This window comes from Camelina sativa, chromosome 2, assembly GCF_000633955.1.
Source record: "Camelina sativa cultivar DH55 chromosome 2, Cs, whole genome shotgun sequence".
NCBI classification, from domain to species: domain Eukaryota; kingdom Viridiplantae; phylum Streptophyta; class Magnoliopsida; order Brassicales; family Brassicaceae; genus Camelina; species Camelina sativa.
In genome coordinates this window covers 15,063,034-15,081,354 of record NC_025686.1, presented here as the reverse complement: position 1 = coordinate 15,081,354, position 18,321 = coordinate 15,063,034, and the positions used below count along the sequence as shown (strand labels likewise).

The 18,321-nt window shown below is 32.0% G+C and overlaps 4 protein-coding genes across 4 annotated transcripts in view; all 4 read left to right on the top strand.

Annotated features, from left to right (window-relative positions):
• On the top strand, positions 2,682-3,355 carry LOC104725248 (nuclear transcription factor Y subunit C-6-like). Its single transcript, XM_010443877.2, has one exon. It carries the CDS (start codon positions 2,699-2,701, stop codon positions 3,215-3,217), a length of 519 nt encoding a protein of 172 aa, XP_010442179.1. The 5' UTR covers positions 2,682-2,698; the 3' UTR covers positions 3,218-3,355.
• On the top strand, positions 4,602-5,235 carry LOC104752350 (nuclear transcription factor Y subunit C-7-like). The gene has a single exon (XM_010474462.2). The coding sequence runs from the start codon at positions 4,602-4,604 to the stop codon at positions 5,232-5,234; it is 633 nt and encodes a 210-aa protein (XP_010472764.1). The 3' UTR covers position 5,235.
• LOC104725241 (protein transport protein Sec61 subunit gamma-1) lies at positions 7,460-8,436 on the top strand. The gene is made up of 3 exons (XM_019231981.1): positions 7,460-7,622; positions 7,726-7,841; positions 8,194-8,436. Exons 1-2 carry the CDS (start codon positions 7,529-7,531, stop codon positions 7,839-7,841), a joined length of 210 nt encoding a protein of 69 aa, XP_019087526.1. The 5' UTR covers positions 7,460-7,528; the 3' UTR covers positions 8,194-8,436.
• The window catches only part of LOC104725231 (F-box protein At5g50450-like), a 1,900-nt gene continuing 1,532 nt past the window's right edge, over positions 17,954-18,321 (top strand). The window contains exon 1 of the mRNA XM_010443859.2: positions 17,954-18,265. Coding sequence (XP_010442161.1) covers positions 18,105-18,265 — 161 coding nt within the window. The 5' untranslated portion in view covers positions 17,954-18,104. The remainder of the gene's footprint in view (positions 18,266-18,321) is intronic.

Here is an 18,321-nt window from a genome sequence, read left to right as displayed (position 1 = left end):
TTTTTTTTTTTTTTTTTTTTTTTTTTTTTGATTTAAGAAACTTCATTGAAGCTGAGTCCAGTATTAGTATGGTACTTTATCTTTAAATTTTTATTTTTGTTTCATGAAAGTTGTTGGAATAACTATTGTATCTTGATGCTTGGTTTTATGATTGGAATGAAACTTTGATTTTATGTTTAATATTCAAAAGAAATCATTGAAAGACAGCAAAAGATTTATCATATAGTTCCCTGAGAATATTTGTTTGTGTCAGTCTCATACTCACATAGTAAGGACTGTGGTATCTCCATCCGTGCAAAACTTTTCAGAGTTCCCATTTTATTCATTTCCTAGCATGTAGAACAGTAGTGAGCTAGCCAGAGACTATGGTATCTCCATCCTTGCTTGAGACCTGCTTAGTAGTGACCTTCGTACCTCTTCTATATTCTGAATTTTTGATCAGATTGTTGAGAAAACAATTCTTGCATGGATAGGATAGGAAGTGATGAGTTCTCTGACTTGGTAGTTCATCAAACAAGCGAGCGTTCAACAATTCCCGTCCTTGCTTTTCTATGACACACCAATATAATTATAAACGTTCAGGAACAGGAGCATTACACAATCACACCGTAAACATGTTCAAAGTTTTGACGCGTTGTTTGCTAATAAGTAATTTTCTCGAGTTGTATTTACTAATAAATAATTTAAGCATGTTATCAATTTTGCTAGTGATTTTAATACAATACTGGGTTTTGAAGTATATATAAAAAAAAAAAAATCATTGTTATTTTTTAGTATTTTTGGGGTTTGAAATATAAGAAATAAGAATACAATCTTTGTGAAAAATATATGGCAATGGGACGCATTATTTATTAATAAAATGCTTTATAACATCAAAAATAACTTTTGTAGAATTATAAATTGGGTTACTACTCATGTTGATGTTCAGGAAGCAGATGCTATTCAGCCACCAAATGGAAACATTGATCTCAAACAGACAGTTGGAAAATTACCTATAGCTCCAAAACTAAAACACTTCCTGTGGAGATGTTTGTCGGCGGCTCTTGCTACAGCAACACGATTGAGAACCAGGAATATTCCAGCTGATCCGGTTTGTCAACTATGTTGTTATGGGGAGGAGACAATTAATTATTTGCTTCTCACTTGTCAGTTTGCAGAAGCAGTATGGCGCTGTACCGCTGTTAGCTTGGGCAGGCAAATGTTTTTCATTGATGACTTTGAAGCAAATCTGTGTATGTTACTCCAATTCAACAACAGAAGACTGCCCCTCTTAATATACAAAACCTTGCCTTCTGGATGATGTGGCTTATTTGGAAATCTCGCAATGATTTTATTTTTCGAAAGTTCAACCGTTCTCCACTCTCCGAAGCAAAAAAAAAAAGAAAAATGATACATGAAGCAAATGAATGGTATAAAGCTACGGGTACACCAACAAAGAATATTCCTACAGCTAGTTACTCTTCTGACTTGCCAAATAGTAGAATAATGCAGCATTGGCATCCCCCTCCCGAAGGTTGGCTAAAATGTAACTTAATTTGATAGCGGCTTCATACAACACATGGGATATACCAACTCATGTTGAATAATACGAGACAACAATGGACAAGTGATTCTTTCGGGCTTGTGCGAAACCACAACATTCACATTCTGCTCTTCATGCTAAAGCTTTGGGTTTTCTCCATGTTCTTCAAGCGATGTGGTTTCAAAGATTTCGTTATGTTTGCTTTGAAGGCGACAATTTGGAACTTACCAATTTAATCAACACAAGGAAATATCACCGCAAGATAAATATCCTACTCTATGATATACGGTTTTGGATGTCCAAATTACCATATTCTTCGTTGGGAAATGTTCGTCATGAAGAAAATAAGGTGGCAGATAAACTCTCTCATTATGATTCTTTGATGAACTCTATGTAACAAATCTTTGATGTAACCGCAAGTTGGTTGACTGACAGTTTGTATTACTCTTATTTAAATTAATAAAGATAGATGTTAAAAAAGAAATATCTATATATAAAGGGTGTTCATTTTCGGCGTTTATTTAGATTATTCTTTATATTTCAAAATTATATATACTCACACGAGTGGTTTATACGGAGATTATCTCCTAGTAGAATACTAAAAAATATAATGTGGATTTTGTTTGCCGAAAAAGATGTTAAATTCTAAATTTGTATAACTATACGGATAGAAAATTAAATGTACGAAAGTTTTGTCCAAGAAAAAGAGAATCTTTTTTTACATTTCACCATGAGAAAATACTTTTTTTTTTAGAAAAAAAATTTACCTTTCAATCTTATAGGTTAAGAAACATATACCTTTTAGCTTCTTCTTTTTTTGTGCAAGACATATACCTTTTAGCTTTTCCTTATTATTTCCCTCTTTTTAGAGTATTTCAAAGTTAAATTTTTTTGTTTAAAATTACATCTTAATTTGCTTAAGTAAAAAAAAAAACAAAATTTTCACTTTACTCTTTTTGCTTTTTTATAATACCAACCAGTCACACACATAAGACTATTATTAGTACTAAATACTCTAAAGAAAATATTTAATGTGTCTAGATTTCATTTTGGACAAACTATTGGCTGCTTCGAAGCCCACTGTATCCATCTACGCGTTAGGTTTCCTTTAAATATATGCAAACCCTCTCATCAAAATCCTTCAGACTACAAATAAATCCCTAGAAATTGTAAAGAATGGAGAACAACAACCAGCCACCACCGTCGTACTCGCAGCCCCCGCAGACTGAATCATCCAACCCTCAGATACGTGACTACTGGATTGAGCAGATGGAAAACGTCACAGATTTCAAAAACCGTCAGCTTCCATTGGCACGAATAAAGAAGATTATGAAGGCCGACCCTGATGTGCACATGGTCTCAGCCGATGCTCCAGTCCTCTTCGCCAAGGCTTGCGAGATGTTCATTGTTGATCTCACGAACCGCTCGTGGCGCCATGCCGAGGAGAACAAACGCCATACGCTTCAGAAATCGGATATATCCGCAGCAGTGGCTGGCACTTATACCTACGACTTCCTTCTCGATGTTGTCCCTAAGGACGCTGATCCCGGCTTTGGGCCTATGCCACATCCCGACGGTGTACCGCAGTATTATTATCCACCGGGAATTTATCCGTCTCCGCCGACGCAGGCGTGGCCGGGGGAGGCTGGTGAGGGTGAGGCAGAGGGGAGTGGAAGAAACGGCGGTGGAAACTAGGGTTTGAAACCGCCTCTGTGGTGATTTGAAGTTTGGTTAAGTTTTTTTTTTTAGGTTTTTCAATTGTTAGGATATGTTTTTCATGTGAATATGGTTTCGGAATCGTAAACAATGTGGAAGGAAAATAATTTATTTGTAGTTTTTTTTAGACTGGTGAGAATTTATCTTTTGAAGTGTTTTTAGTAATTTATGTGAATATGGATGAGGCCATCAGAAACAATTTAGATGGCCAAATAATCAACAAGAAAAAACCTTGACTATCTCTATGACAACGCTTAAGTCTTCAATAATTCCATAACCAATCAACAATAATCTGGTTTGAGCATTATAACACGATTCATATTTATGATCCTCTATGAGAGGTAGAAAAAAATATAATACTCATTTCACACGATAATAGAGTGTATTATATATAACCAATAGGGAGTTTCTTCATTTTGAAAAAGAAAAAAAAAAAAAAACTCTACTATGATTTTGTTATGTTTGCGTTTCGCCCGCAAATTGTTAATTCATTGTTGGAGTTTTTCTACATTTGGCATGAGTTGTTATGTTCATGTTGTAGTTACTGTTTTTCTTTCAAGATATGAACATCTAATTAAGGGTTGAAGTTGATCTTAACGAAAAAAATTCTTTGGATGAACAATATCTTTGAATCTTTAAATTCGAAGCATGATCGTGAAAACTATCTTACTCAAATATCTCTCTAATCCACCACTTATGGTATCATAGATTTGGAATATTGTTATCTATATTGAGTTTTGTGGCTTGAAGATTAGTATATCTTCGATTTTTACCTTTAAATGAAGACATCAGATCAATTATGATGAGTCTGATCACGTTCTATTGCGTCATATGATACGGCATGTTTGCACCTCGGGTATATGTGCATCTTCTTTTACATGATAGTTCGGGTACCAAAGTGCCACTCTTTCTAAAATGCTTCCAAAAAATTTCCTTCGAGAATGATAGCGTAAAGAAACAGGCCAAGCATTCCGGTTTCAAACACTGTATCCATCACATATTTTGCATTCTTCAAAACAAAACAAAATCATACTTTCGATTGCCTACAGGAAACTTCTCAGCTTGGCATCTTCCAACTAACCCACCTGTAACAGATACACATATATTAGTAAATATCATATAAAAAAAAATAACAAAAGTGAAGTTTTATATTTGAGATTTACACATATTAGTAAATATCATACAGAAAAAAACTAAAGAATAACAAAATTGAAATTTTATATTTTTAAAAAAATATTGGGCTGCTTTCGTAGCCCACTGAACTGATGAATTTCCCAACTATGCTTTACTCCTTTAAATACGAAACCCTAGTCTCCTAGACAGTGAGTGAACCAGAAAAAAACACTAAAAGTTAAAAGATAAGATGGAAACCAACGCCGACCATCACCTGCGGCCGTTGCAACCGCGGCCATCATTCTCAAACCCGCTGCTGTCGTCGTTTTACCCACGGCCGATACCTTACCCATTACAGATACGGAATTTTTGTATTGAGCAGATTGGAAGCGCCTCTAATACCCGAAAGCATGAGCTTCCACCAGCGAGAATCAAGAAAATCATGAAGTCGAACCCCGACCTCAACATGGTTGCCACGGAGGCTCCGATACTCTTATCGAAGGCCTGTGAGATGCTAATTGTTGATCTCACGATGCGATCGTGGCTTAATACCTTGAAGAGGGGACAAAACAAGATTAAGAGATCCGACATCTCCGTCGCAGTGACTCGTGATTTGAGTTTTACCTTTCTTGGTCACATTGTTCCAAGAGACGAGTCCGCCAACGTTGATGATCCCCGTTTTGTGAACATGCTAATTCCCCGAAGTGAAGACCTCCCGCCGGGAATGGTGATCGGACATCCGGTGTTAGGTTGTAATGGTATGTATTTCATGCCGCCGCAGATGCAGGAGTTGCCGGCTGCGCCTGGTGATGGGGAGGAAGAGGAGGCGGTTGGTGACGGAGAGGAGGCGGCTGGGGAGATTGAAGAAAGCAGCGGGAATTGAAAAGTTTTGGTTGGGTTTTTTTAGGGTTGTAATTCCTTTTGTGAGGATATGTATCTTTGTTGTTTATGTTATGTATTTTTTAATGTTAATGTTATGTATTTTGCTGTTGGGTCTTTCATGTGAATATTGATGAAAACAATGTTGAAGACAAACCGGATTTAGTTAAAATCATATTTTGTACTACTACTTTAGGATCTAGCAAAAGATTTTTTTGAAACCTAAAACTAATTTTCTTTCAGATTCACAGCATTTTGGTTTTTAAGAGATAATGCTGTTTTGTGAAGAAAATCAATGGCGAAGTACGTAGATTGGTATGCTGTTTTGATAAATAACAGACATCTTATTCTCCTATTTTTTATTTTTGTAAACCAAATGTAATTACTTAATAATCTTTATAATATTTAAAAGAAATTGATTAAATCTGACATGTTTGATAAATTATTTTGTCCGTTAAGCTAAATTATGTTAAGTGATACATAGTTTAACTTCAACACCTTGACAATAGTTGTTGATAAGATAAAATAAGTGTGAAACATGATTGGTTCTTAGAACAATTACATATCCTAATAACCAATTAGGAGACAGATTTCAAAACCAAATGTGACCACTTAAAATATCATTATAGATAGAAAAATATCTTAGAGTATTTACTTTTAAGAAGCAATAAATCTTTCTTCATATAAATATATTTTACTTTAATTGACTACATTACAGAGTAACCGAAAAACATAAGTAAAATTTCCTCAACATAATGACTCCAATTACTGTTTGGAGATTAACCAATTTTTTTAAAAAAAAACTTGTTCAAATTTCAAAGTATTGTTTTTATTAGTTTTTTGTTCAACACCAGTAGAAACGACGACTAAAACTAAGTGTGAACTGGATGAGTTTGTAACCATTTCCATCATTTTTTTTTTTCAAGTTATGGATTTTTCGTACTTTTGTTACTGTTATCATTTTTCTTGTGAAAATATGGAGAAAGATGACAAGTTTATTAGATATAATTTAACAATGGTTAACGTCCAAAAATTATTCTCAAATTTAAGTTTAAAATATTTAGACAAGACAATATATAGACCTATAAGTTTATTATATTGTCAACAATATAATCCCTAGTACGTTACCATTAGTGAACAGATAGTATGGATCATTGTTTGGATGATATAAATTAAATGTCACTTTTCTATAGTTTCAAGTATATGAGATATATGTGGACTGGCCGAAAATCAAAATTTATCATAAATTTGAACTAAAATTCCTAAAAATAATAGTTTTAAATGATTATATTGGTAATAATAAAGCAAAAAGAGGTTATTCTAAGTGGATTCAATGGACAATATGAATGATATAGTTGTTGAATGGTTAAAACACCTAGTTTTTAGAAATAAAAGAGTGTGTAAACTTTTTGTACGTCGTATATCTACTTAAAAAAAAAAACATTTTTGATTGTTTTAGTAGATGAAAAAGAAAGAACTTTTAGATTCAATGCACTTTTATTCGTTTACGAGTGCCGAAATTGAAATTGGTAAAGATACGCGGTTGTTTCGATGGTAAATGAGTAGTAGAGATTTATAAATATATAAATTATCTTATTGTTATTAGTTTATGAATTGTATATGTAGGCATTCAACATTATATTTTGAGAGATTTTTGAGTATTATATCACATGTTATTCAATTGAGATTTTTTTTTGAAAAGAAAAATTGAAATCCTATGTTATTGAACTTGAAATGTATGTAAAATCATTTAAAACAGTTCACAATCTCTTGTTATTCCATTTTTAATTTGTAAATCTGACATCAAATCCAGTGTTATTCAAACTATCAGAAATTTTTATACTATTAAAACTTATTTTAAAAATTTTCTTTTACCTTTTTAGTTGAAAAATATGACTAACCAAATCACACTCCTAGAGGTGGTATTTTGGAGGAATTTAAAAGAAAAAAAATGTCAAAGGAAACAGTATCACTCATCAACAGAGGTAGTGGTAATCTCAATCACAGAAAAAATAAAAATTTGTTATATGCCAAAAACCTTGGTTCTTTGATTTTACATTTTTAAACAAAAAACTACATAATGGATCTGGATCTGCGAGTAATGGATCTGGGCTTATATATTGATTACGAGCCATTACAATGCTGATGTGGTAAACTTATCCTACGTGTCAATAGCAGTCGCTTTTTGATTGGCCGTTGTGACGTTCTTTCATCATGTTTTCCTCCGATCTTAAGAAAGTAACCCAAAAAAAAAAATAAGAGAGAAATTGTGAAGAGATTTTCAATTTTGAGATCGCCATGGACGCCATTGATTCCGTCGTTGATCCTCTCAGAGACTTCGCTAAAGATAGCATTCGTCTCGTTAAGCGTTGCCACAAGCCAGATCGCAAAGGTAATCTAATTTATATCTGGTGGATCTATTTTTTCAATTGGGAAGATAGATCTGTGTATTGGTTAGAATATGTTTTGATTTTTTCTTTCGTTGATGTTTGTAGAATTCACGAAAGTGGCTGTTCGTACTGCGATTGGGTTTGTAGTGATGGGATTCGTTGGCTTCTTTGTGAAGCTCATCTTTATTCCAATCAACAACATCATCGTCGGTGCTACTTAGGTAAACAAAATCTTCGATTTTTGTTTGTGAGTGATAATGATAATGATGATTTTGTGCATTGATCATACTTGGTGTAGATGTCATTTGTTTATGTGATATGATAATAAATTCAAGATCTTGAGTCTGAAGCATTTCAAGTTGAGTGAGAAATTGGTAAAAGATAGATAGAAACTGTAGTTGTTTGGTTGCGGACGTGTGTATGATGATTCTAGAATCTGATCATGTTAGAGATTTGTGCTGAGCATAAGATGGTTGAATGCTTTGGGGAAATATATTTGCTTACTTACTACATGATGTGCTTAGTACTATGGGGAACTACTCTTCTAAGCCTTTGTTTGGTGTGTGTTTGCAGAAAGCAAAGGACACAAGTCCGGTTCTATGTTTTAAGGAAAGAAGATTAGAGGTTTTTCTTGTTTCCAGAGAGAATTCTGTGTTTTGTGTAATCGGATTCCTTTTGTTTTAATGTTCATTTTGTTATTTTTATTTTTTGGGTTCACAATTGAGAAAAACAAAAAAAACAAAATCATAACTTGTTTTGAATGTAGAGCAAACTAATTTAGTAGCTATGGGTCCAAAGGCTCTGCCACTTGGTCCTCTCACTTTTGCAACCAAAGCTCCGCCTTGGTCTCCCCAAAGTTGGGTTAAAAAAAAAAAACGATGTGATAGTGGATTTGGGTGTTTTGAAAGTCTATCTATGCTCGTGAACATTGAACACAATGCAAACATTTAGAGCACAAAGCTACAAACATTGGATATGAATGCTCTCTGCCGATTTTAGAGCTTAAGAATAAGTCAATGGAGTTGTTCTTGGATTCCCTTGGTTAGTCTATATTCTAGATCACGATAGAGGGCGACTTAGAATATTAGATGTGTAAGTTCCCAACTGCATAGAAAGAGTAGAGACCACCATAAACAGCTAGAGAACATGTTCCAGTTGAGACCATTTAGAGTCTAGTGTAGCAATTTACTTAATCCATAACACCCCTTTAGTCTTTAGTCACTGTAGACTCAAGGCTAGCTAGCTTGTGGTTATGCTATCGCGTATTATTTTCCAAACTTTTCCTTTTACTTCGTCTTTCTCGAAAAAAAAATTGTTCTTTTGAATTTAGCGAGTCAGATTAAAACTAAAAGGATGTTTGAGCTTGTGGAAATTATGCTATCGCATATAACTTTCTATTTTTCCCCTAACTCTATGTCTTATGAGAATGTTCATTGTTCTTATGAATCTCGAGGCTCATAGCATTTAAACTAAAACATGATTTTGTGACATAATATATTAAATGTTTGTAAAGTAAAAAGACAAATTTCCTTCATGCTTCTCTGATTTTATCATTTTATTACAAGGCCCATGAGTCCGTTCTACATTTTTTTTTGTCGTTTTTCTTTTCACACATTTGTTATGCAAGCTTTTTTTTTTTTTTTTGACAAAATTATGCAAGTTCAAATTTGAACAATAACACATAAATAATTAGACTCTCTTATGTAATATGTATTGTTTTTTTTGCAAACTTTAACTCATCATAGTTTTTTCTTCTTTAAAAATATATGTTATAGTTGATCATATGGGCCCTGTTCTTTTTCAAGTCGCTGAATGAGCGACGATAACAGCTTAAAACGGTGGTGATAACGGCAATTAAAAAACAAAATAAAAACGAAAAAGTAAGAGGAAGACACGGACGTGTCTGTTAGAGTGAGAAAAAGTGTCGCAGGGGGAAGAAAGAAGTCGCTGGATTTTTTAGCGACTTTTGTGGCAGCTCATCTGAACAGTGCAGCGACTCTTCTTCACACTGGCAACGACTTCTCTTCACATTAGTATAAGCTGTTTTTGCCTATTTTTCTGTCGCATTCGCTTATTTAGAGACTTGAAAACGGACAAGGCCATATTTGAATTGTGTCAATCATTTATCACGTTTAGTAATGTATATTATCTTTATAGAGACTAACAATATTTTATGGTATGATAGTTTTAAATTGAGCTTAAAATGGGATTTCATCTTTCAAAAAACTCTCTATTTTTTTAGGAACACAAAAAATTCTATTTATATTCATAAATTTCATTTTAAATAACATTTACAGATCATTATAAAGGAGGGGGAAAATAATAATTATGCCTAGGGATCCCAAAACTGTGAGTCACGGCCGTAGTGAGCTATTCACATCAGGTATGATCTCATACTCATATATAGACTCTCAACATATACATTGCGTGTGTTTGGGGAGCCCAAACTAACATATATTTTGGTACAAAATAAAATCACACACAACGAAACACATGAACGGTTTGCCTAAAGGAGGCCAAGCATTTTCCCCTAACATGCTTCTTCTTTTTTCTTTATTATTTAGTTGGTCTCTTTTAAAAAATGGTCTTTATTGGTAAATCTTGAACATGCAGCAATTCTCCCTTCAATTAATTTTATTGACTCCTTTTGGTGAAACTCCCCAAATTCATGATGAAGCATGTGGCCACTTAGCTTTGGAATCTCATCATGTCATCCGATAATTTCTCAATTGCTCCAACATCTTCTCTCTTTATTTTCTTTTGTCATGGAACTTTTTCGTTTGTTTTTTTTTGAGATTTTTTTTTAGCCGGTCCATGATTTTAAATCGACGACATAGAAGCCTCTAGTTTAGCATCTGATCATAACGTTATAGAAAAATATCTAAGATCCAATATTTAATTGCTACAAGAAAACCATAAGACCAAGTAGTACTTACATGTTTTTGGCTATTGTGACCACTTTTATACAAACCTACATCAAGTAATACGAGAAAGCATGTCTAGGGGTTTAGACAAGCTGATAAGCTGGTTGGCTTAGAATTGATAATTAATTGGAAGGAGTCTTATATATTCTCGCTATAAAATAACAATAAAAAGTAACATATACCAATAAATCATTGGCATATATAATAAAAACTATTTAAATAAAAGATCGTTATTTCGTGCGCCGTTGGACATTGTTCATATGTGACTCGTCTTGCATTTCTTAACGGTGTTTAATGGAAGTGATCAAAAGAAACTTCTCTGCCATTTTGACCTCCTCGTTATATTCTCTCCCTCTCTATCTTGGAATATATAATTATTATACGATTTGCATTATTGAATCTCGAAACCAATGGTTTAGAATCTCATCAAACTGGTAGTTTGGTCTCCAAGTTAGCAAAGAGAGACTACACGTATCAAGAACCCACTCCACGTCAAAATTTATATTGGACTTCAACAAATATTTAAAGCATGAAGCAATCGATTCAGTATAATTAGTTGTGGTTTTGAGTTGAAAAACTCAAAAAAAAAAAAAAAACTTGAAGAGATTACATTAAAACTATGAATATAGATTTGTTTATGCCATTTAGAGAATTCTTATCATTGTTTATTTGTGTTTAAGTTGCATTTACGTTTCTGAGGTGCTCTAAACATATGAAAACAAAAAGAAACAAACACAATAATAATTATACAAACTTGCGGCCAAAATAATCACTCTCTATATATATGTCTCATACTAATTCAAATATGTAAGTCCCGACAATTTGAGGTACGGTTCGACTCTAATTTAATTACATTATTGTGGGTGCTGATCTACCAAACTCCTGAAAGATTTTTCACTATTAAAAATAAATAAAGATATATGTGTCGTTTCAAGAACTTAAGTTTGCTTGTGTACATGGCGAATGTCTCCAAATAGCGTCATGATTATAAATAACAATATATAATACCTAAAATACCTATACTTTCAAAACTTGGGAGTTAAAATAACACATGTTGGTCTGTGACAGACGTACAAAATACAAAGCGTTTCCATGACATTATTGTTATGTTATGATTTGAAATCCAAGAAAATAAAATAGAACTGTTATGTTATGATCGTCACGTTTTGGTTGAACTGCGTTACATTTTAAATTATTACATTCCTTTCTACTTTAATTATTAATGTTTATATAATTACTAAAGTTAATATGTAATGTTCGTCTATCTACGTAATGCTTAGATATTTATATCGACAGATCGATAGACACTCATATTGACGCTTGGTGGTGACCCGGAGACAGGAGAAAACTGTGTGCGGAATCATGTGTATACCTTAGGAGTGTATAATTGAAATTATGCAAACGTCAATCACAAATTATCCTAGTTAATTCAAGTTACGTATTTTTTTTTTCCGTCAAGTTACGTATTGTTGTTTCTAATCAGAAAATTTTGAATTTTTGTTCCATGCTCACAAGATTTACAAATAAACAATTAATATTTTGTAACATCAAAATTTTTAAGAGCCTTACACAGTTACACTTATAAAGATCGCTTTGCTAACTTTTTTTATTAGTTTTGTATCCTAGGAAAGCATTAATACTACATATGTTAGCTAGTACAAAACATGATCAGCCATATGTAATAAGGAATACGCGCGGTACAAAGCTACAACATAACTATTCACATTTTCTTAGTTTGGTTTTCTTCAAAATTGTTATGAATACTTCTTGTTCTCCTACAACAGCGGTGACTCATCCATACTATATATGTCTTCATTTACAAAGATAATATTGATATTAAAATAAAAACCATGTTTAAAGTACGTCGTATATTCTAGGTTTGGAAGTATTTAGAAGCATGACTAGCTAGTATTCTATGTGTCAAACGTATATACGCGCTTGACATCATCTCCGAATGTTGTTGTTTGCTTGGAGCAACTGATTTTCCTACTAAACAAAACGTAACTATGGGTTTAGCACAAGGAGACAAGTGATAATTTTACTAGGTGCACGGTGACGTATCATCATTGGTAGGCTATTCGCTATCTCTAAGGATGAGGGAAAAGACTCTTTGCTAAGTTCGACTTTCGATCTTTTGGTCCGCTTTATGATAATTGGACTAAGCCGCTTGTCTTTAATTAACACGTCGGTTTTGTCTTCCTACATCATCATGCTATACTAACTTGCTTAGTGACTATCTTATGTCATGATAAACAAAGAAGCAAAATCACTATATCTCATTCTTATACGTATACTGAACTTCAATAGATGGCCACTGCTACACAGAGTGAACAAAAGTTGGCTAAATTAAGGCATAGCTTGAAATTAGCTTGGTTCATTACGAAAAATAAAATTTATTTAGCTTGGCTCAGTAAAACAGAAATAAAATTTACGCGCGAGGATGTTAAAGAAAACTATGTTGACCAGACAAAATAAGAAATAAATACAAGGATAAGTACGGTACGTAAATAATTAAAAGTGCTACAAAGAATTCTGAAAGAATATAAATAAGTGTTTAGTCATTTTCTTAAAGAATTAAGCGTATGTTGATACGCGAACTAAACTGAAGTAGATCCCACATTGATTAAATTAATTATGTTCATTGCAATTCTTGCAAGCAAACCTTATTCTATGTATAATTTTAATTGATTCTGCTAAAAATAAAGTTAAAGAGTTTGAACTAAAGATGATGATGGCATGCAAATGGTACAGTTGTGGGAACAAAATGCGACACTCATTACCAACCAAACTCGTCGACCCCCCCAAAATAAATAAAGAGGAGTTATATTCATCTTTTTTTATTTCTCAAAAATAAATCATTTTAATTATTTATTTATTTTGTTTTGTTATTGTATTTAAGTTTTAGTTTTGGGTTTGTCTGGTTTCTGGTGGTGGTGAAAACTGAAAAGGACGAGTGTTCCACCAACTCCAATCTTCATCCTTCGAAATCTTATCCGCATGCAATCCATAAACCTGCTCTTTCCTTCTATTTTCATATCAATCAATAAGATATATATCTTTTTTTTTATTCTTTGTCAAATAGATATCTTCTTTATGATTCTTAATTATTATTATTATTCCTATTGCTGAAGTTAGAACATGAATATATTGTAATCGTTTGTTGTGTTATCAATGGCCCTACAAAAATTTAAAAGTATCTTACTTAGATGATTGGTAACTTGTATTGCAAAACTCTTTTTCCCCCTTCTTGTCTCTCAACTTGGACTATGCGTGTTCTTATTGGGGATGCATGCTTGGTGCATCTAGATAAGGATGATGTTCCAATAAATACACACCAAACAAATTATATCTAAATTTTGACATTTATCGATATTATTAGTAAATGTTTGTTCCGGACTTAGAAATAAACACAACCAAAAAGTGTAATGGTTCTTCTTCTTAAGTGTATTAAAATCGTGATATATTGGAGAGTCAAAATCAATTTATATAATTAAGGTTTAGCTAATATGCTATATTTAGCTTTTCTAAACTTGATGTCCTAATCCACCGAATTAACTAAGCAACCGACTATTTGCACCTTTTAACTCTGACTAAATATATGTAGATCAAACAAAACAAAACTTTGACTAATCTATTCACAGGTTTTAAGATATTTCTATTTTATTTCCATATTCTTATCTGAAGAGATAACCTTATACAAGTGAAAGGTTTATATTGTTTTTCTTAGTCTACACCCATATGTAATGATTAGGGTGCAAGTTCACTCCAAAAAAATATCAAAGGAAAACGTGTTTAGTAACTTTGCTTACAATTAAACGATGGCCAACTATATGTGTTCATATGTGACGGCCACATGATTTTTTTTGTCTTCCGTACTAATGTGTCCCTCTTCTTCACCTTTGCTTATTGATATGTCTTTCCAAAGCCATGTAAGATTTTGACGAAAGTCAATCACATGTAACACTCTACCTTTTTATTAGTGAACCGTTATTAGGGAAAATGGTCGTATCCACACTGATCATCGTTTAAGGTTCTTGATCGTGGTTGCATAACGGTTAATGATAGTTTCTCAATCGTGGCTTTGCGATTTGATAGTGTGATAAGATGAACGTGGTTGTTTTTTTTTTTTTCACGCAGAGAATATTAATTATTAATCAGCAAAATATTCAACACACTAAATGCGATACAAATGTATATGAAGGAATACAAATAACGTCACGGGATCCAAACAACTTTAATAGACATGCATAGTTTCTCGTAGATATGTAACTTGTTGTTAATATATAGATAAACAAAACTAATTCAATTTAGACATGGGCTCTTGAAGCGATGGAGGAGCGGAAGGCGCAGATGCAGATGCAGCCGCCAGTCGTGCTTGTCGTTCCATATTCCCGTGCCACCCGATGGACAAAACGAAGGCTTTGTTGTTTTGAAGTTGCCTATATTCTTGACAAAGAGCGCATGGCTCGCAGCAAAAGTGGACACAACAGTCACAACAAGGTCTCTCTTTGAGATTGTACTGGGCTCTTAGTTTTGTTCGGTAAAAGCAAGAGTAGAGACTGCTTCCTCCGAACCCGGTCAGCATGAATATGATCATGTACAATGCTCCGCTCACACCACAAGACGTTTCTATGAACGTGGTTGTTTAATTGTTATATTAGCATGTGATTAAATTCTATTTTATCTATTTGTTTGTAAATTATTTAAAGGATGCATCTTGGAACTAACGAGCAATAATGGCCTTTAACTGTTTTTTTTTTTTTTTATGTTCTTCTCTATTTTTTTGTCTACTGTACCTACCTAAAACTACATATTTGACACCTTCACAAAAATGATAAGTTCATTTCGTAGTTGCCAGTTCATTGATAAGTTTAAACGATTGGCGACTCAAATTTTTAAACGTTAAAATTATTAACTAGCGAAATAAATGTTATTTATATGAAAAATGAAAAATGAAAATGAGTTGCCTTCCAAAACAGATGGTATTTTAAAAAATTCAAACCTATAGGTTATATTTAGGAAAAAAAATCTCATCAAATTTATGTTTATCTCTTTAACATGACATCTATTTTAAATCTGTTTCTTAAAATATATTAGTAGTTACTATTTAATATTATAAACTAGGCAACAGCCTGCACTATGTGCGGGATAAATATATGCAGATAAAATTAGTGTTATAAGTAAAGTTATTTTTGAAGATCTAACATTTGTTTGTGTAAAAACAAAATATATAACCCGTGAGAATATGTTTAGATCAAACTACTATGTATCAACTAAATATATAATCCGCTCTTTCTTCAATCTATGCAAAAAAATTTATTTTGTTTAAATTTTTTTGGTGTAAAAATATGTTTCATCCGTGAAATATTATACCAATGGTATTAAATAAATCATATAATAATGTTTATTGTGATAATTTTATTTTAGAGATTTTAAGTATGCTAAAATCTATTTTTTTAATAGGTGAATAAATTAGGATTTTGAAAATGTTTTAGATCTAGTAATGTTATAATAATTAAATATGTTATAAAATGACTAAAATATATTTTTAAATTGAAATGTTTGATTTTTAATTAATTGGAAAGGAATATTCCTTAATCATTAAATAGTAATTATGTGTAAATATCCATAAAAATGAGAGCAAAAAATTCATTGGTGTCTAAAGCTCTCTAGCGAAGACACATCAGCATTTTCTTGAGAATGCTTTTCTATTACTCCCTCTATCTCACAAAGATCGATGTTCTATGATTTATTTTTGTCCCACAAAGATTGATGTTTTACTATTTTTAATTAATAAATATTAAACTTTTGTTAATTTCAAGAAGTGATCATTAAAAAAATTTAAAAATTTCCATAGTCATTGGTTTATAAAGATATAATTCTTTTTTAATAAGAAAACAATCATTTTTTCTTAATCTGTGTAAAATACCTTAAACATCAATCTTGGAGGGACAGAGGGAGTAATATATAGGGGATTGGTAAAGTTATCATTTTAAAATACAGAGAAGTTAACTTTTCTACAACATTTTGTAGGGAATAAGATGTTATTATACGAAATTTAATAATTCAATATACTTTTACTGATATCTTTTTTACAAAAAAATTGTTAAATTATCAATTTTATACATTTTTCTGTCGTATTTATTTATTTATTGTAATACGTTTGTCATTATTCTATTAATTGTTAGTCAATGTATCAAAATTTATCTTAATCACCATGATTATTGGCTATAATATCTCAGTTTTAAAACTTAAACGATGGTGAAAATCTATTTGGTCATTTGATTGGCAATTTGCTGCAAATCTTAGTTGCTAACGTTATGTTTCAGTTTTCGAATTTATGTACAAAATATATATGATAGCTTCGTACGTGTGTTGCCGGTTAAAATAGCAAAATTTACTTTAATCAAAATCTCATGATGGTTTATGGTTAAAGTAACTGACGCTAAAATATACATTTCCCACTTATTTTAGTTATTTATATTCCCTTTATAATAAAAGGCAAGTACACAACATTATTTTGGTAGACTTTATAATTTTAATAAATGGTTACAAATAGGTTATATATAGATTATAAATTAATTCATATATTAATTGTAACAAATAAAATCTTAATTGTAACATTAAATCTTAAATGGGTTATATTCCAAATTGATAGTTCATGGATATTCTAAACTTTATTTTCGGAAGATCACTTATATGGTTCCAAATATCTAGAATCACAATATTACCAATTTATTTTTCACAGATTTTATTGATAAACCACATCAAGAAATTTTTTATTAAAGGAATAAAAATACACTCTCAATCATAAAAAAAGAATCAAATCTCGCTAATTTAACAAGATTAATCGTGATCTTCGAGATCGTATTCAGAAATTCAAAATTAAACCTTAATGCTAGATTAGGACCGTGCTAGAGCACGGGTTGAAATTACTTTTATTTATATTATAATTTTAGAATAAAATATAATTTATATGATTGATATTAAAAGTTTTTAAAATCATAATCTAACATTAATTGTGATCTTCAGAATCGTATTTTATTCTAAAATTATAATATAAATAAAAAGAATTTCAACCCGTGCTCTAGCACGGGTCCTAGTACAAATATGATATATCAATGCAAAACAAAAGTATATTTATTGATTTTTGATATATAGACTTCTGCCGTTAAACTAAATTATATTCAAAAAATTCAAATAAAATAAAAGCTAATTCAACAAAATATATTGCAAGATCTATAATGTTACTGGTCTTAAGGTAAAAAATACATACTTTGTTACCCCTTTTGAGGCCATTGACCATAAATTTTCACTGATTTTGTATTATAAAAAAAAAAAAAGAGAAGGAGAAAGAAAGAGCCACGAGGGCCTTTTTTTTATAAAAGCCAAAGCCAAAGCCAAAACAGTTTCTTAATCACGACTTGTATACATGTAAACAAAAAAACCTGTGTGCCTGCCTATAAATGTACACTAGTATCTCCCTTCCTTTTGTGATTCTCTCCTCTCAAATCTTTTAACCACAACCCAACAAATCAAAAAACTCAAAATCTTTCTTCCATGACGATGACGACGACGCATCTCAACAAAAAACCAAGGTTAGAGAACAACACACTAGTCAACCATTTCGACGACTTACCTGACGATCTCATCATCTCTATCCTCTGTAAACTCTCTTCCTCCGCTTCTTCTCCTTCCGATTTCCTCACCGTTCTCCCCACGTAAGTCTCTCTCCCATTTCCATCTCCATCTCCTTCGTTTTTTTTTTTTTTTTTTT

What these genes read in the sequence shown, in the direction of transcription:
- LOC104752350 (XM_010474462.2), top strand. Translation starts at nt 4,602, where the DNA reads ATGGAAACCAACGCCGACCATCACCTGCGGCCGTTGCAACCGCGGCCA.
- LOC104725241 (XM_019231981.1), top strand. Translation starts at nt 7,529, where the DNA reads ATGGACGCCATTGATTCCGTCGTTGATCCTCTCAGAGACTTCGCTAAA. An exon ending in CCACAAGCCAGATCGCAAAG is followed by an intron (nt 7,623 to 7,725) that starts GTAATCTAATTT and finishes TGATGTTTGTAG; the next exon opens with AATTCACGAAAGTGGCTGTT.
- LOC104725248 (XM_010443877.2), top strand. Translation starts at nt 2,699, where the DNA reads ATGGAGAACAACAACCAGCCACCACCGTCGTACTCGCAGCCCCCGCAG.